This window comes from Dendroctonus ponderosae, unplaced genomic scaffold (genome assembly GCF_020466585.1).
Source record: "Dendroctonus ponderosae isolate FM_Combo_2020 unplaced genomic scaffold, Dpon_F_20191213v2 Dpon_F_20191213_9, whole genome shotgun sequence".
NCBI classification, from domain to species: domain Eukaryota; kingdom Metazoa; phylum Arthropoda; class Insecta; order Coleoptera; family Curculionidae; genus Dendroctonus; species Dendroctonus ponderosae.
Window position 1 is genome coordinate 3938803 of NW_026019116.1, and position 20405 is coordinate 3959207.

The following is a 20405-nucleotide window of genomic DNA, read 5'->3' on the forward strand; positions in this document are numbered from 1 at the left end:
GGGGGGGGGGGTCAAGTAGTAGAAATTCAGTCTTTTGTTGTCTATGAAATTAGAAAAAATATTGTTAGCCCTGGATCCGCCCTTGGTTCGATGCATTCCTCGCGTCTGTGAGCTGAAAATGATGTAAAATTTAGGATATTTTGAGAAAATTTTAATTTTTTCAGAAAATCGACCCCACCTTTCAAAAAAATTCGGACAAAAATCAAAATTTCACATGCGTGTTTTTTGAGCTCAATCGATTCCTTTCGATGTAAGAAGGTCACAAATATGCATTTATAGAGTGTTTGGGTCAATAATAAAGAAGAAATCGACGACTAAACATCGTGAACGCTCAAAAAACGCTTTAAATGTGCCGAAAATGTCTATTATTTCGGATCTGAACCTTCTAGCATGTTTTTCAATGAGTTCGATGCATTCCTGGCGTCCATGAGCTGAACATGATGTAAAATTTAAGACGTTTTGAGATAATTTTCATTTTTTCAAAAAAATTGATTTATACCCTTGAAAAAGTTTCGGCCAAAAATCAAAATTTCGCATGCGTATGTTTTGAGCTGAATCGATTCCTTCTGATGTAAGAAGGTCACAAATATGCATTTATAAAGTGTTTGGGTCGAAGGAAGAAATCGTCGACTAAACATCGTGAACGCTCAAAAAACGCTTTAAATGTGCCGAAAATGTCTATTATTTCGGCTCTGAATCTACTAGCATGTTTTTCAATGAGTTCGATGCATTCCTCGCGTCCGTGAGCTGAAAATGATGTAAAATTTAAGACATTTTGAGAAAATTTTCATTTTTCAAAAAAATTGACTTTCACCCTTGAACAAATTGCGGCCAAAAATCAAAATTTCACTTACCCTTGAACTGAATCGATTCCTTTCGACGTAAGGTCACAAATATGCATTTATAAAGTGTTTGGGTTAGTAATAAAGAAGAAATCGTCGACTAAAGATCGTGAACGCTCAAAAAACGCTTAAAATGTGCCGAAAACGTTTATTATTTCGGATCTGAACCTACTAGCATATTTTTCAATGAATTTGATGCATTCCTCGCGTCGGTGATATGAAAATTATGTAAAATTTAAGACATTTTGAGAAAATTTTCGTTTAAAAAAAAATCGACCCCCACCCTTGGAAAAATTTCGGGCAAAAATCGAAATTTCACATGCGTATTTTTTAAGGTCAATCGATTTCTTCCGATGTAAGAAGGTCACAAATATGCATTTATAAAGTGTTTGGGTCAATAATAAGGAAGAAATCGTCGACTAGAGATCGTGAACGCTCAAAAAACGCTTAAAATGTGCCGAAAATGTTTAGTATTTCGGATCTGAACCTACTAGCATGTTTTTCAATGAGTTGGATGCATTCCTCGCGTCCGTGAGCTGAAAATGATGTAAATATTAAGACGTTTTGAGACAATTTTCATTTTTTTCAAAAAATGGACCCCCATCTTTGAAAAAATTTCGGCCAAAAATCAAAATTTTACATGCGTGTTTTTTGAGCTCAATCGATTTCTTTCGATGTAAGTAGGTCACAAGTATACATTTGTAAAGTGTTTGGGTCAATAATAAGGAAGAAATTAGCGACTAAAGATCGTAAACGCTTAAAAAGTGCCGAAAATGTATTTTATTTCAGATCTGCACCTTCTAGCATGTTTTTCAATGAGTTCGATGCATTCCTCGCGTCCGTGAGCTGAAAATGATGTAAAATTTAAGACATTTTGAGAAAATTTTCATTTTTCAAAAAAATTGACTTTCACCCTTGAACAAATTGCGGCCAAAAATCAAAATTTCACTTACCCTTGAACTGAATCGATTCCTTTCGACGTAAGGTCACAAATATGCATTTATAAAGTGTTTGGGTTAGTAATAAAGAAGAAATCGTCGACTAAAGATCGTGAACGCTCAAAAAACGCTTAAAATGTGCCGAAAACGTTTATTATTTCGGATCTGAACCTACTAGCATATTTTTCAATGAATTTGATGCATTCCTCGCGTCGGTGATATGAAAATTATGTAAAATTTAAGACATTTTGAGAAAATTTTCGTTTAAAAAAAAATCGACCCCCACCCTTGGAAAAATTTCGGGCAAAAATCGAAATTTCACATGCGTATTTTTTAAGGTCAATCGATTTCTTCCGATGTAAGAAGGTCACAAATATGCATTTATAAAGTGTTTGGGTCAATAATAAGGAAGAAATCGTCGACTAGAGATCGTGAACGCTCAAAAAACGCTTAAAATGTGCCGAAAATGTTTAGTATTTCGGATCTGAACCTACTAGCATGTTTTTCAATGAGTTGGATGCATTCCTCGCGTCCGTGAGCTGAAAATGATGTAAATATTAAGACGTTTTGAGACAATTTTCATTTTTTTCAAAAAATGGACCCCCATCTTTGAAAAAATTTCGGCCAAAAATCAAAATTTTACATGCGTGTTTTTTGAGCTCAATCGATTTCTTTCGATGTAAGTAGGTCACAAGTATACATTTGTAAAGTGTTTGGGTCAATAATAAGGAAGAAATTAGCGACTAAAGATCGTAAACGCTTAAAAAGTGCCGAAAATGTATTTTATTTCAGATCTGCACCTTCTAGCATGTTTTTCAATGAGTTCGATGCATTCCTCGCGTCCGTGAGCTGAAAATGATGTAAAATTTAAGACATTTTGAGAAAATTTTCATTTTTCAAAAAATCGACCCCCATCCTTGAAAAAATTTCGGCCAAAAATCAAAAATTCACATGCGTATTTTTTGATCTCAATCGATTCCTTTCGATGTAAGAAGGTCACAAATATGCATTTATAAAGTGTTTGGGTCAATAATAAGGAAGAAATCGTCGACTAAAGATCGTGAACGCTCAAAAAACGCTTAAAATGTGCCGAAAATGTCGATTATTTCTGATCCGAACCTTCTAGCATGTTTTCAATGAGTTCGATGATGGAGCTTAATTGAAATTCAACAGAAACAAGCTCTATTAAGAGACTTGCGCCGTTCGATCTCCAGCCAGAGTTTGAGCGCTAATATTTCTAACTAGTTGCGAAGTTTCCAGGTCCAAGTCTAACGAGCCGAAAACATTTAGAGGGACACTGTCGCTCCCTTGTGGCAAATTGATGTTTGAGTTGCTCGGAACCTCAGAGGAATCCGATGCTGTTTGGAAATCTCATTAGGTTCATGGAATAGTTGTAAACGAGGTTCACCAGATCATTCGCAACTAGTTAACGAAATTTATGCGACATCGCGTCAGAAGGCCCAGTCTCAGATCGTACTTATGCCCGACAAACAAAGCGGCTTGATGACGATCTTCGCCCGAAATTCCTGCTGAAGAAAAGCAGTATATCGACAAACATTTTCTTAACAGGGCCTTCGCAGAGTTCAATGATGACTTTACCCAACTATACGAAGTTAATAATCAAGATCAGAGTTTATTATTCAATTATAGCTTACGCAAGTGTTACCGACCCGGCCGTTCCCATAATAAAGCCGTACTAAACCGCTTCTTAAAGCAGCTGTAAATTATTAATTCGGGAAAATAAGTGTTATAACGCCGCACCATGCGCACGCTAAATTAACTAATTTAGTGCTCCTTGGAACTGGTGGCACCCCTTGGAAATATACACGGCTGATTACGAGACTAGTATTTACATTTGCTTTCCACTGTTTACGGCACAATCGATCCGATTTATAAATATGCCGAAAAAATAGACCCGAAGCCATTCTCTTGTGCCATTGTTTCCAGGCGGAAACATCCGCTAATTAACAGGACTCGCTTTACGTGTACTGCATGTATACGTAAAGCTTAATTATTATCAAATGTCAGTTTGCAAGCGAGTTTATACCAACTTGATGCAAGAGCAGTAACTTGATTTAAAGTTTAGCAAAGGGCGGCCCTGTTAGCGGTCATAATCTCTAGTGTGGCCCCCGAGGGCCGGATACTCTCTATTCCATGTAATTATAATGGCGTGGAGGCAAGTTGCCTGAACTTATTAGCGCATACTTGAGGAACTTTTGCTTGCAGCCCAAGATGGTTCTAAAACGAAATAAGACGGTGCGATATTTTATTCGAATCAGGTCAGCGCTAACATGCTGTGAAGGAATTACGCCTCTAGACTAAACAAGTAGCCGAGTTTCAAACTGAAAACTTCTAACTAGTTTCGAAGTTTCTATTTCTAAAAGCTAACGAGCCGAAAACAATTAGAGAGGGACGTTTGCATTCTCTCGTGCCCGATTGATGTTTGAGTTGGACCGTACCTTATGGGGTTTATTTGAAGATCATTGTGTGAATCACTGATCCATAACTGAAGGATCGATTAACTGGTGACGCATTATTGAGAAAACTGCTTATTTTCCTTGTGCCGGAAGTCAGGACTCCGAAGTGGTAAAATTGGCGCAAAGCATATCAACAACGGTCAAAAGTAAAGAGGGTTTTGGCAAGTGGAAAGTAGAATGGAATAGACGGCGCAAGCTTCTTACACAAAAAGGATCTGAAAATATGAGATTAAGGATCCAAGAATGGCCTAGTCTCTATACCGGAGAGAAAGAGACCAGATTTGCCATATATTTCCTGGGTTTCTACTTACATTGCTTTTAGTGAAGCGGCTTATCGAATTTATGTGTTTTTAGATTCCGGGACAACTTCTAGGGGCTTAGTAGTAGGTCGGGCATTCGCGTGTTCAAACTTAACAACTAAGGCCCTGGACGAGCAGAATTTTCCTTTTTTATTAACATCGTAAAACGAAAAAAAAACTGTGAAAAATTGCACTGAAATCTAAAGCCAGGACACACAAAAAGCGCACGTCTCCCCTCGATCAACGAGCGTAATTGACCCGACACTTCCACCTGGTCGACGTGTTTTGGTGGCGCTTTTATTGGAGTTTTTCCCGTTAATGGCTCCGAAAATTGTTCCTGGGGGCTGTGAATTTGATGGAGGCGCTCAAGCTGCTTTTGCGCCTTTTTGCGTGATCAAACTTAAAATGCTAAAGAACCCATTCAACCGCTAAATGTCCCCGAGGTATCGGCAAAAATCCACTTTTCCACTCGAGTTCAATTCGAAAAAATCTAGCGAATTTGTTTAGAGCAAACGAACGCTCCTGTTAACTTCTCTATTATTTCCCATAACTTGCCCCCAAAGAATTACGCCGGGATATCGTCTAGAAGGAAAATAATCCATGACTCAGGATTTTTTCCAGATTAGATTTTCGCTCGGCGGTTTTTTTGCGTATAAGTAGCTTAATGCACGAATCCCGGCCTCCATTTTCGACTCCCTTTCCTTTCGAAATGCGTTATTGCCCCAACTTTGAGAGATGATTTTTACGGCTTTTCAGCTAGAAGATCAGGTGCCCAGACGAAACATTTTCACCGCAATCAAGGGTATAGTTGCAAAAATCCACGCCAAAAAGCACAGTCGATTTATTTACTATTTCTGGAAAAGTTACGAAATAAACCCATTCTGCCAACCGTTCCGTATTTCTGTGGCCGCATTCTCCAAACGAAAACAAAAAACTTTCCGGGTTTCTTGCTGTGGAAGTTGTGCAGAACTTTGCGGATTATTTTCTCTTAGTGCAGTGTAGATTGGTTTGCAAGCCGAATAGATTGCCAACTCATATTTTCGCTTTTTCTCTCAATCAAATTCAGTTAGTTTATTGTCCGAACAAACAGGAAATGAGTGTGCGGGCAATTCGTGCAGTGTATTTTTGCAACTGGAAAAAACCTGGCCAGTTAGGGCGTGGAAAGAAGTTGCTGCTAAAGCTGTGAAATGGGATGGCAAAAGACCTTCCCCTTTTTCGGGCGATTATCCAAAAAGTAACCGACTTTGCACGTAAAAACTAGATGAAACCTACTGCACAGCATTTTCACGTTAATTATTGTTACTGTAGGGGCTTTTGAAAGGAAATAAAGGCAGAATTGTCTGCTAACATGTTTCTGAAACGGGATCAATGAAAACGCCACACATTTATGGTAAAAAATTCACTGCCGCAGCACCCGAACTGTTCCCTTTTTAAAGTCAATATATTAAAATGCTTTTAACGCTTTTACCAGAAATTTGAATTCGCACTGCAAGTGCTTCGCTTTTCACTTGCTCGAGGAATCAAAACACACTCGTGAAAGATTCTGATACTTAATTATTCACAGAAACGATAAAGTTATTATTTGCCCATAGCTTTAGCGGGTGCAAACACACTTTTTTAATGCGTTATGAGCACATATTTCATTAAATTCTAGATGAAAGGTTTTGGCTATTGAGTTTATTGATCAATTGAGGCTAAAATAGGCGAATAAAGCCTGGAAACACCGGAAGTAACGGAATGGTTACCTGCAATAATCAACGAGATAATAAGCGAAAATCTGCTCTTTATGTGGAAGCATGGAAGCACCCTACTGGTCTGGCCGGAAGATAAAATTTTCCACAAAAACAGGAAACGATAACGCTCGGCATAATATAAATTTAATAGCTTGTTTGGCGGCTTAAAACAGTTCGCGTTTTTCGGCGCTTTAGAGAGAAACAAACACTTTAGAGCCGTGCTAATAACACTTGTTTTATTGCTCTAAACCGGTTTTCACAACTTCAATTAACTAAAGTTGAAACTATAGATAGAACAATGGTGTTTAAATTAAAGCTAGCGTAAAGAAGCGTAATTAAAAGAGTAGCACAGTGCGACGCGATGGGTTATAACGAAAAATACTACAAGTTCAGAGTTGTAAAGAAGCGTGCGCTTTAAATGTTAAAATTTCGAATTTCACTCATCGTTAAGAAAATTATGCTTATAATTTGAAAAAACTGTTGCGGGACACATTTTAAGTTGCGTTTTTTTTTAAATAAATTATTAGCAACGAAAAATACTCTTCAAGTTCAGAGTGGCGCGTTCAGAAAATAATAGTGCTATGTACTAAATGTCCTAGAAATTTCTTCAACCTTTGGAAAATTAATTCAAGTCACCTGAAATCCTGAATTTTGCGCGCTTCGTAAGTGTTGATTTGCAAAAGAACGCTTTATGCAACTGCAGACTCTTTAATAAAAAAAACCAACTTTCAAAGTAATGCCAGTAGAAACTTGAAGTTCTGTAGAAGACGTTTTTTATGAAATTTTGCAGTAAACTTGCACCTAAATGTATGATATTCAAATTTGGTGTGTCTTTTTGTGACAAAAACAAGCAAAACTAAAACTCTTGACTTTTTTAACCAAAAACAAGAGACTGAAACTCATTTTTGCATATATGAAACGGTTCCTTGGACACAAGCTTTAGATGAGGTAGATGTAAAAATACAAAGCCGCCCAAAATATTCCTAAATTTTAAACATTTCTTGAAGGAATCAGTGGTTTAAGCGGAACCAAATCCAAACTATCAGTAAGCTGATGCTTCTTGTAATGAATATTGGAACCTAAATTTCCATATCTGGAGCGGTTCTTTAGCGAAAAGCTTCAGATCAACTTGATATAAAAATACGAAGTCGCCCAAAACATTCCCAAAGTTTCAAAAATAACTACGAAGGAATCAATCGACACCAAATCCGTTGATCAAAATGGGACGAAAAGTAGGTATTACTTGTACATACAAAGTAATGCTAAACTTACCGAAAGCTGCCTAGTGCCACCTGGAAAGAAAGTAGTAAATGTGATTAGTAGGAAATCTCTCCAAAGCGAAATTTATTTTAAATCAGCAAAGCAAAGAGAGAGACTTATAAATAATCCATAAAACTTCAGTTGCTTGTCGGAAAACTAAACTCACTTCAAGCCAAACGATTAATGATCATTCTTGAAAGATTTTTGCAAGCTGTCGCCCCATCCTCCATTTTATACCCGTTGTTCTTCTACAGAGTGTCCTGTAAGCACATGATGTGAACTTGCTTGGTACAAAAACCACCAGAACTTTTTATTTGGGGAATGGAATCAACTCATTTTTATTTTGGTTGATGCACTAATCATTTGTTCCCAATTTTGTGCTCTTTGTAAAATTGTGTAGCTTTCATAGTTTTTGCGGAAAAAAAAATATGTCTGTTTCCTTGCCACGCCATTAAGGTTATGATAAGGCACATTGTTTTAACCAGATTATTTATACAATCCGGTGAAAATGACCAATTTTCGTATGTAGCAAAACATATTATTGCTCGTGTAGCTAATGTAACAAGAGCTCGGAAAACAGAAGCATATTATTCAGTTTCATAATCGGCCGCATGAACATCAATGCTTTTGTACTACCGGTGGCATTATTACTTCCAGCTAAAATTCATTTTATGGGGCACTTAACGAGTTATTAAATTTATATTACGACGGCAATATGGCTTCTTTATGTAACTGAACAAAACTTAATTACGGCCACGTGCTTTTTTGCTGGTATTTTCCACATTCTGTCAAGACCATGTTTGCAATAATGTTAATTTGCCTGTTTAAATCTGAGTGTCACTAATTGGCAAAACTCTTCCTTGGGGAAATAAGACGAATACTTAATTAACCGCTCGTGTAGCCGAGGATCCGAATCAGCAATTTCAATTAAATTTTACTGAGACTTACTGGCCCCCGATAATAATCGTTAATAAACTTTTCCGATGCTCCAAACAGTATCGAGTCAGCAGTAAAAATTCCAATTTTAACAAAAGCTTCTTGGCCTGATCCGTCTCTCTCTCAGTAAAGAGAAAAGCCTGTTTAATCTTTCTCAAACATTTCTTCTCAAATAGATCGGAGTTTTCCTGTCGTTTCAATTCGTATCATTTGATACTTGCCGTTTAATGAGCCAGAAATAAAATGGAAACCGCCGATACTCAGTCGATTGAAAAGTGCTTCCCAATATCAGGGGTGGAGCATCAGTTCAACGGCACTTGAAGTCATTATTCAGGGGAAAAAAACAGAAAATTAGTTCTACATTTTAGATAAGTCCCAGTTTCTTGACCGATATCGAATAATTTACATTTTGCTGCCCAGACCGAATCCCCAAGAAAGTTAACCATTGCATTTTAGAATCTACACACAAATGAATTAAATTGAAAGAACCTCCATTGATTGTTATCCTCCAGGCAATAATATTTTATTAGGCAAAAGGTGAATACACTTCGGGGCTTAATACACGGAATTTCCAGGATTAGCTGGAATATTGAGAATCGAGGCCAATACTGATGCTTATTAAACCCCGAAAGCAAGACGCTAACAGAAAATTTCCCCGCCGGTGTGCCCAATTTGCCTTTAAGACTTTCAATAACATTTCCCTAGTAGAACCGAAACGACACTTTCAATAGTGCGGACTTTTCGATGAAAATTATTAAAATGCCACTTTTAACCTTTTCGGAAACAGTTTCTCTGCTTCTCTGTGATGAAATCAAATTAGTGAGTGTCTGGGGCTTTCTAATTTCTATAATTTCTCCCCGAATGGCATCTTCAGGAGTTTTTCTTTCCATTTCGAAGAGCGCAAAAACCTCAACAGTTTTAAGCAGTGCCCGTATTAAATAAAACTCCGTAAGAAAGACATCATCTAAAAACAAATGCTTAATATTGGATTACATTAGGGGTTCAGCTCCGCGGTAAACTTTAAGAGAAAACGTTTGCAAGCCAATGAGTACAAACAACAAAACGACAACTTAAACAGAAAGTCCTTGTCAGTAAAACCTTAATATTTAACTTTAGCCTTTGAGTTGAATCCACAGAATAGTTTTGATGCAGGCCTAACTATTACAGAACCAGCATTGTATTAAAGCTGGGAGCACTACATGTTCTATATATGTATATAAATATGAGGAGAAAGGAATATTTTCGTTCTCACGAAAATATGAGATGAGACGGGATTTGATTACTCCCCTTGTTTGCTTAGGAAAAGCGAATAAGAGTGGTTGGCGGTAGAGATGTGCGCGTATGATATTTTATAACAGTATTTTTCTTGGACAAATAAGAGTTGCTAGGAATTTTCCATTTGCGTTCCTAGAAAATGGATCAAACCTGTCGCCACCAAACAGGATTGTTTGGTGGCAACAGGAAAAATTGTTATAATACTCTGCACATACAGCAACAGTTCGTGTATACTGAGAATTATCGGCATAACGTTATCCGAGTTAGGAGCCAATACCGAAAGTTCCTAATAATCTGGACTATGAATTAAGCACTATCTGACCAATTACCAGTGGCTAATTCCCGCATTAATCTACTGACTCCCGTAAGTTTCAAGGAGTTATTAGTTGAGCAAATACGTATTCCGGTTATAACATGAACTACCTCGTTGTACTAACGATATCTAAATTAACAATGGGATTTATGCGGGCTTATCTTCTTCTACATCATCCATCTTGGGTTCAGCTTTGTTGTGATTAATTGTGAAACATCAGAAGTTCTGAGGCTCAAAATAATGCGAAGTTCAGAAGGGTCAATATGGCGGGACTGTTAAACAGCCTTGTTACAAAGGAGTGACACACCATTAGAAAAATAAGCAGATCGTAACAACGTTAATAAATTTTCAGCGATAAAGGAAACGGTGGATAATTAATCTTCGAACGTGAAAAATAAGACGAGGGAAGCTTGAGACGCTAATTGTCCGCCATGATGATGAATTATGGACAATCTCGATTGGTGTTTATTTCTTGGGGACGCCATTTCGTCGTCTCGGTCTGGCCGAAGAGAGAGTCAACATATGGAATTTTTGAAAAATAGAATTAATCTGTTCGCTGGCGATTTTAATTTGCAAATGGTCCAGCAAAGAATGCGCATACTTCCAAAAACATTATTTCCGCATTACGTTCACGTTTCGCTATTTTTATATCGTAATCCCTTGCAGTTAACCCGGGCCGCATTCCATTACAGCGTAAAACACCCGGAGCTTCTGTCAAGCTGTTCTATAGCATTTGTTTCTATGTTATTTTTCCATGAAATAACTTCAGTTTCCCCTGGAATTAGCCGAAAGGCAATGGAATTATTTACAAGAGTGGAATCGGAAATGTTACGCTTGCAAATTTATTGTCAGCAAGTGGCATGTTTTGTCGTTGAAACAAACTGAATTAGTATTTACTAGGTTTCGCATCGCTTCAGGTTCCTCTTTGTCAGTCATTGTTTTTAAAAACACTAGAAAACATTCCAGGGTGAATCTAAAGACGTCAAGACGCAAATGATAACGTAACTAACAAAAAGTAAAATTTAAACACGAAAACACTCGAAATGGGGAAATGGGCATGAAGTTTGGAGGTTGAAAATGTTTTTTTGCGATTTGTAGCAAAGCGTGACCTTTTAGCGAAAAACTAAAAAAAAAACGGTCTCAGTGGTTTTTGCGATTTAAATGAAAGTGTTCCAGTATTCCTAAACATCGCCTTTCACTATCATTAAGCCGGCCTGAATGTTTCACTCGTGTCTTTTAATTCTTCGGGCAAGTGAAAAGCGAAGCACTTGTAGTGCGAATTCAAATTTCCAGTAAAAGCCTTAAAAGCTTTTTAATATATTGACTTTAAAAAGGGAACAGTTTGGGAGCTGCGGGCTGCGGGAGTGAATTTTTTACCATAAATGTGTGGCGTTCGCATTGATCGCTGTTCAGAAACATGTTAGTGGACACTTGTGCAAAAGCCACCTCCACAATAATATTTAATTAACCTTCATTCCTAGTTTACGTGCCAAAGCTCAAATCGTAAAAAATGAAGGCTGCTAAAATTGATTAAATAGTTGGTGTATTTGGTCTGAAGATCGCATCAAATAATTTATTATATCTACTTTAATTATTATTGCTGCACAGAGGGTTTAATGTAGGTACCTTTGGCGCACAAAGCCGTTTACTTTGTGGAAAATTTCCGGACAAATGGAAGCGTGTTTTATTCCATTTTACATTAAAATGGCTGAAGAACATACAAGCTTCTGTAGCGATTTATTTCTAAAGCCTCACTGGCCAGCTTTTGTCAATTTGCATTAATTTTTTAAATAATTTCAGTTTTGCACTGACGGAAAGTTTCCACTTTTATTATTTATTGGAATTAACAGGTATTTTTGCAAACTCCCTGGTCGCTAGAGTAACAAATTTGTACAATTTGTAGGAATAAAAACATAATCTAAAACTTTCCATAAACTTCCACCTTTGAAGTTCAGTTTAGGCACGGTTTTAATGAGCAACATTAGAGTAAATATTTAGCCGGCAATAATTAGTGAGCAAACTTATCCTGTTGGGAGTTGAAAGGCAGCGAAATCTCACTCTTTGTAGTTTTCCCCATTAACAATTCAAGGTAATTGCATGCATTTCAGTGAATAAATGCCGTTCGCATTACCCCATTGAGACTGTAATAAACTTCAATTAACTGCAATCAGTTTGCCAGGCATCGGAAAATCAACTTATTAGAAGGAATTTAAATTTAATTATCCAAAAGGGCCTTTGATTGCCCGGAAAGAAACAACCAGTGCTTTTCCGGCTATATAGTGAAGGGACAAATATTTGTTCCCTTGGACATTTGAAACCTTCAAGCAAATTAAATATTTATTATCAACATTCGCCCGTCCATGGAATTAATTAATTTCGGACACCGTGGGTAATTAAATTATCTTTTCGCTGCCTGCAATAAAATTTGCCTTTATAATTTCCACTTGGAAACGTCAGGTAGTGAGCCCTCAATCAAAGAGGTTTCGCTGGTTTGAGGTGCGATGTAAAAGGAAAATAGCCGCCGGCATTAGACTAGGCTAAAATTCACATTGTGTACTTTTTTTGCTCAATTCCAGTTAACTTTCTTCGGCGATAAATTGTCGAAATCCGCCTTTAATCATCCGGCCCTGATAGCTTGTTAGCGGGCGCCATAAAACAATTTTATAATCTCTCGGCTGGTTCTGTTGTCTCTATGGTATGGGGCAAGTGGGCCCAAAATCGGGATGCGATAAGAGGGTTACGTAGCTGCAATAATTCAATTAAAAGCAAAGGCGATATCCCTGAAGACCGATAATATTACGTTCGGGAATCTCAATATCTCGAATCATTCCTGTGCAAGCTATTGATTCGATTCCACTGCGCTGAGCATTGATTTCAACCAACGGTTTTATGTGGGTTTTGCACGTTTTTTCCAGTCCATCTCAGTGAACATATTTTGTAAAAATGCCTGCTTGACCTGATTATTCAACATGAAAAAATCCAAACTGGAATGTAATTATTATGTGCCCTTAAGCCGCAAGATTGATATTCTGGCCAAAGTGTTACAGATTGTTATCCGATGTGGAATAGGCCCAGCGCGTGAGGGCTTTTACATCTAATTGAATTATTGCGGTAAAGGCTCCTTTATCCCGAGATGTTATCAACTGTACGTTGTTAACCGTGAATTATATTAGTTGGGGGGCGAGGTGGAGAATGGACGTCTGATTTGTGACTTTCTGGGACGTTTGAGGAGCGAAATGAAAAATAGTGAATCTCTAAGTGAAGCGAAGCCAAATGGTGCATGCTAAACATTGAAATGACTCTCCAGTGCATAATGAGGAATATCTGAGCGTCTGGTGGGCGAAGAGTCCAATGCGCTCGTAAAAGGAAAATTCCTAACCCTGTTAAGATATTTCCATGTCCCCAGTGAGAAATTCGAGTGGATTCAGAGGATCTTTTTTTGATTTCAGGTCATGTACGGTCCTGTGCAGTGGTGCCGTAATCCTACTCGTTCTGGCAGTTTTCTTCGGCCTTCTGGGCCATTGTAACAACGACAATAAAACCATTATTGCATGCGGACTCTTCATCCTTGGAGGTAAGTTTATGCCGCGATCGTATTTTATGCTTGCCCAAATCGGAGTCCTCCAAGTAGCATTCAAAGCTGGCGCTTATTTCATGATCATGACAACTAACGATACTTTATTGAGACAATTTGCATATCAATACCCAATCTAGATCAACCTAATTGGTTATTTGTAATGTGGTTAATTGGTATTCCAGTGGCAATTAAAATTTATACGGAGGTTGTATCGTGGTAGCTGTGCGGCCCTGGATATGAATTTTAATTTCCTCTATTTCACGATTAAAATCAAATGGGACATAGTAATAAGTATATTGTTTTGTAGCGAATGACGCGTATTTTCCAGAATTAATTTCGAAATTCACGAAACCGGCAATGGCAAATTGAATTTTACGGTTAGGGTAATGTGGTTTGGAGTGAATGATCCTATTTTATGAGCCGCACGACACCTAGCGATTATTTCCAATTCTGCTTGGATGATTCTCATTGGAATAATTATTCAATATTAAAAAATTGTATATTCTGTCCATACCCAAGGCGATATTTTTTTTCTACTGACCTTGAAAAGTCATTATTAACTTCATTTTGTAATGAGAAGTCATATCTCTCCCTACCTCTCTAAGTTCAAGCGAGATTCCATCTATTTCCACTTCTAAATCACTGTCACTGCAAGATTCACTAAATTGTCGTTTTTTCCGGAAGGAAAAACTGCCCTTAATCCTTAACGCTCAACAAGCCTAGAAGAGCGAGCTCAAAAATTTAAAATCTAACAGGGAATATAGCATAAATTTGCCTTTTAGAAACCGCAGTTTTAATTTGAAAACACATGCCGATCATACCCTATTAAATTATGAAAAATTAAATTTTCTTAAATTTCCTATCAAAAATCGGGGTTTTATCCTTAACCCTCAAGAATCCTCGAAAAGGAAACATGAATATGTAAAATCCAAGCGAGAAAATTGAATAAATTTGCCTCTTAGAAAAGGCGGTTTTAAATTAAGAAACATGACAATCGTACCCTATTAGCTTATAAACAATTCTAATTTTTTAAATTTCCCATTAAAAACTACCCTTAATCCTCAACCCTTAACAAGCCTAGAAAAAAGGCGCAAAAATTTAAAATCCAACCGAGAATATAGCGTAAATTTGCCTTTCAGGAACCGCGGTATTAATTTGAAAAAACATGCCGATCATACCCTATTAAATTATGAAAATTCAACTTTTTCAAATTTCTATCMAAAACGGGTCTTTATCCTTAACCCGYAACAATCCTCGAAAAGCGAACATGACAATGTAAAATCCAACCGAAAAAATTGAATAAATTTGYTTCTTAAAAAMCGCGATTTCAAATTGAAAACCTGAAAATCSTRCCCTATTAAATTATGAAAAATTGAATTATTTTTAATTTCCCATTAAAAACTGCTCTTAATCCTTAACTSTCAACAAGCATAGAAAAGCGAGCGCAAAAATCTAAAATGCAACTGAAAATATAGCATAAATTTGCCTTTTAGGAACCGCGATTTTAATTTGAAAAAACATGCCTATCATACCCTATTAAATTATGAAACATTCAACTTTTTAAAATTTCCTATCAAAAACGGGGTTTTTCCTTAACCGTCAACAATCCTTGAAAAGGAAACATGAATATCTAAAATCCAAGCGAGAAAGTTGAATAAATTTGCCTCTTAGAAAGCGCGGTTATCAATTGAAAAACATGACAATCGTACCCTACTAAATTGTGAAAAATATTTTTTTTTAATTTCTCATTAAAAACTGCCCTTAATCCTTAAACCTCAACAAGCATAGAAAAGCGGGCGCAAAAATCTAAAATGCAACTGAGAATATAGCATAAATTTGCCTTTTAGGAACCGCAATTTTAATTTGAAAAAACATGCCGATCATACCCTACTAAATTATGAAACATTCGATTTTTAAAATTTCCTATTAAAAACTGGTTTTTATCCTTAACGCTCAACAATCCTCGAAAAGGAAACATGAATATCTAAAATCCAAGCGAGAAAATTGAATAAATTTGCTTCTTAGGAAGCGCGGTTTTAAATTGAAAAACATGACAATCGTACCTTACTAAATTGTGAAAAATTCGTTTTTTTTTATTTCTCATTAAAAACTGCCCTTAATCCTTAACCCTCCACAAGCATAGAAAAGCGAGCGCAAAAATCTAAAATGCAACTGAGAATATAGCATAAATTTGCCTTTTAGAAACCGCGATTTTAATTTGAAAATACATGCCGATCATGCCCTATTAAATTATGAAAAATTCAATTTTTTTTATTTTCGTATCAAAAACGGGTTTTTATCCTGAACCCTCAACAATCCTCGAAAAGCGAACGTGAAAATCTAAAATCCAACCGTGAAAATTTAATAAATCTGCCTCTTAGGAAATGCAGTATTAAATTGAAAAAACATGGCGATGGTACACTACCAAATTATGAAAAATTATATGTTTTTAAAAAATGTCCAATTAAAAACTAGCCATAATAATTAAACATAAGCAGGTTAGTAGTAAATAAAAACCTTTATTAATTAATACTTTCGAATGAGTTTAACACTGAATCGATATATAATTAAAACAGCACTTTCATTTTTTACATTTTCCTTCAAAAAATCTAATGGCCGAAACGAGTTTCGAATTTCAAATGGTCATCAACGTGTATTATCGTTTATTTTCCTTGCCGTCCACGTCGACCGATAGTCGTCAAACTTCTGCACAAAAAAAAACAAATAATCCGTTTATCTCCTCGGAAGCAAGGCTTTGCTTTCAGGACCCATCTTGCTTTTTTTGTCGGGATCGCCTTATTATAGCAAATCCAACTTTTTGCTTCTGGTTATTTAACAAGACGATTTCGTTTATGGCTTGGATTTTTCCAATATAGAAATTTAAGAAGGCATTCAACATAGGTATTATGAAACCGTAATTTTTACTTGATAAAACCGCAAAACCACAATAGCACTGTCTCGCTCTCCTTCTGCTGAGAGATCGAGATAGCAATTATTTCCAGCTTGTGATGAATGGCAAATAATTATTCATCTCCATAAAACACGAAAGGAAAAAAGTAAACCCTTCCAACAATGTATCTGTCGCATTGCATGCGAGTCGTAAAAATCCAGTTCTATTAAGGTTTTTACAATCTCGGCGAGAGAAACAGTGAAACATTTATTCATCGAGAAGGCACCGAGCGCACAATGGAAAAGAGGAACGCGAGTTTTTTTGTTCGGTTTGAGGATGGTTTCAACATTATGAGTTTTAATAGGCAAAGTACCAGCAGTCTACTTTCGGTTTGCACTCAAAAAATCAGCTTTTAACAGTCGTGGCGCTCTAAATTCTAACTAGGAAACATTCAGAAACCGATTTCATTGCGTTAAAAGTCACTTTTAACTCAGTGCTTTGCTTCTGCGTACTGGTTAAAAGTTCCGACTGTTTAGGTGAGGTAATCGAGGTGGCCTACCTACTGTTCCACCTCGCCCAATTGATCGTTTTTCAATCATTTTATGTAATATTCGGCTGAGTGGAGACGAGGTTCTCCCTTTAGGACCATAAATCGCTCGTTAACGGGAAATCGTGAATAAATTCAACTCAAACACTATTTTCTGCGCGAAATGTTCATTCTTCTCCTAGTTCTCCGGGCCGGAGTAAAGTCGCCCTCCAACACGCAGTAATAAAAATAAATCTAGCACTGAAGCCACGGACTTTAATTATTAAAAAACAAGGATAAATTACTTATTAGTAGTTAATTAGCGTGGCGAAATAGAGTAAAACAAACCCATTAGTTCGGTACGAAGGCCGTTAACTTCTTAATTTGCTGGTTTTCGGCTGTGCGGACGTTTATTCGGGTTCCAGTTAAATAGGCGCGTAATTTGTCAAATGTCAAGTAAATCCGAAAAAATTGGATCGTGCCAGAGAAAGGTTTTGATCTTTTTGCCGCAAAAAGTGAAGTGTTTCGTCCGTTCGCGAATAAAGCAGCAGCTCGCGATGAGGGAAAGAAATTATATCAAGACATTAAATATAATCAAATTGCGAAGCAAACGAAACAAAAAATTTTATATACGAAGGATATAGTTGAATGTGCACTAACCAGACCTATAGATTGGGGCGCTATTAACAACCAGTACTAATAAAATATTTGGATGAATTGATGCTCGAATTATACCTATCTAGCAGTGGAATCGCCGCCTGTCCAATAGAAACTGCGGAAGAACAAAAGCCGGGATGTCGGGCTAGTTTTTGCCCTCTATTCGGTCGCCCGTTTTTGCAGCAGCTGATTGTTTCCTTAAGTTCCCAACTAGAAATTTGTCCCCGCGTTTTTGCCCTAATTGAAGTTTAATATGGTGTTTCTGTCGGTCTTTTGCCGGCTGCTTGAAGGAAATTTCATTTCTATTTAATTGTATTCATTGCCTGCAAACTGCATTGTTTGAAGGCAATAAGTGCAAAAGTGTTTTTGGCCATTCGTTCCGGAAATTAAACAAATCGGCCAGTGGAAATTGGAGAAGAGGTAACAGGCGACTTGCTGTACAGTGTTCATTTTCTTGCTCATAAATTGCCCTATGCGGGAACGGATTGTTCCACCTGCAGTCGTTTTGAACAGTTCAAATGTAGTCTGTTTTTACACTTTCAATAGGGAGAGCTGCTAACTGGCAAATATCCATAGAACAGTATTTATTCGCAATTCCCCCTATTGGGGAACAAAGTGCTCGGCAACTTTGTACACAACAAATTCCTTGTATTTCATTTTGGCCGCAAGTCTTTGTCTGCAAGTTATGCCGAAATGAACAGGACCCCCTTCAAGCAGTATTAATGGCAACCTAGGGTGCTTCCAAATAGTTTGATAATAATTAGTATTTGGCTCACGAGGTACGTACCTGATGCTAACGGCGCATTTCGCAATAAACGATTCATCTACCAAGAATTTGCGCCCCAGTAGGTATATAACAAAAAATAAAAAGTTAGAATCCAACTGTTGTCTTACGTAGATGTGAAGAAGTTTTCATTCGAAATACATTGCTGTTTCATGTCCCGTGTTTCCGGGAATGACGGAGGCAAACTTCTGAAACTCCCATAAAAAATCCGTTTAAACAAAGTCACTTGGCCATTATACACAGATATTAACTTAAACTAATCCTATTGTCTTCGCTGCTGAATGCTCGAGCATTATGTTAGAAATTTAACAAACTTTTCCTCATCGAGGCGAAGTTGATAAGCCTCCTCGTAAAGGGAAGAAACAAACAGCGAGATAAAGAAAACTTTCCAGCTATAAGGCTATTTGAGACTAACGAGACCTAGCTTTCACCTTTTGTTTGTAAATACCCACCCCTCAACTTCTGATTAATTACTTGCAGGGGATAATTCGAGTTTCCAAAGGATTCTTCACAACTTCCCGACGACCCTCTGACACTAATAATTAGTAAACTATTTCTCGAAATGCTCTTGTTAATTATTAAACTTCTTCGCGACTCGACCGAACAACTTTAAGGCAAAGCGACCAGAATGTTCCAAGTTAAACGACAACTATTTTCCCGCATAAAGCGGAACATTCCCAATAATTCGTTTCAATTGATTTTTCCTTTGCAGGTTTATCACTCGGCTGTGGCTTAATCACTTTCGTTTCGGCCCTTTCCGAGACCCTGGCCGAGATCTACGAGTACCATAAAGATGGCCCCAATGGTCCAGATTTCAACTACAGATATGGCTGGTGCTTCTTCACTGCAGCAACTGCTCTTATTCTAGCTTATGTGAGCTCAGCGTTTTCCTTCGTTGGATACCTGAATCGATATACCTCCACAGATGACATGGTAGGTGATCGAAGAACGCTCGGTATAGCGAGAGATTGTAAAAACGCCCTAAAAGCCCAAGTCGTAACCACCGTGACTTCATTAATACTTCAAATGACTCTTAACTGAACTTCAATGGAACTTTAAGTCCCCATGCAGGAACTGAATAATATTTAAATGTCTGCAGGGAGTCTTATTTATTTGAACTCCCTAATGATGTTGACGCTCAAAGGGGAGTGATTGGCACTAAAATCTTCTCGGCAAATTTAAAACGACTTTTTTGATGAGATTACCCTAAAGGGATGCCGACAAAGTTTAACTACCCAAGTTTTATTAGAGGAGTAACGGAATTATGTTTTGATTATTATTATTTACCGAGAGCCGCGAGTGATTGTTTTGCCGTTCATTTCTAGATCAGTGGACGAATTTAGCCAACATTCATTTACGAGCGTCTTCAATCTAGGATTTCCTCCAGGAAACCCTCCCAAAATCTCAGATCAGTAATTGTCTATCTTATTACTAAACAAGCCAAAATTACCACTTCTTATCAAGACCAAAATCTTCACCAACAAGAGCTGGAGTAGCACAGGGATAGAAGAAGTTGATCACTGTAGATACATCCTACGGCATAAAAAACCTATATAAAAACGACTTAACGAAAAACTCAATGCATGTTCAGGCAAAAACCCAAATGAAGAGTATGATTGCATAACATCAAGCATTCTTCAAGCTGCAAAAGAAACCTTAGCTTTCCAAAAGAAGGAGGTTTAGTGGAGGAAAAATTGAAGAGAAGGAAACCATATTGGTGGGATGCTGAGATTGAGAGAGAAATAGAGGAAAAGATGAAACTGTATTACATATACTTTTCTCGAAAAACAGTGAATGCCAGACAAAATTACAATAGCGCACAATCAAAGGTAAGAAGAATGATTAGTGACAAGAAAAATGTAGCATGGACCCAAAAGTGCCAGGAAACAGACTCTTAC

The 20405-nt window shown here is 37.2% G+C and overlaps 1 protein-coding gene across 1 annotated transcript in view; it reads left to right on the forward strand.

Moving 5' to 3' along the window:
• Window positions 1-20405, forward strand: part of LOC125505668 — a gene marked incomplete at its 5' end in the record, with an annotated part of 26324 nt that overhangs the window by 662 nt on the left and 5257 nt on the right. Inside the window, 2 exon segments of the mRNA XM_048669916.1 lie at window positions 13523-13647; window positions 19220-19440. Of these exon segments, the coding sequence (XP_048525873.1) occupies window positions 13523-13647; window positions 19220-19440 (346 nt within the window).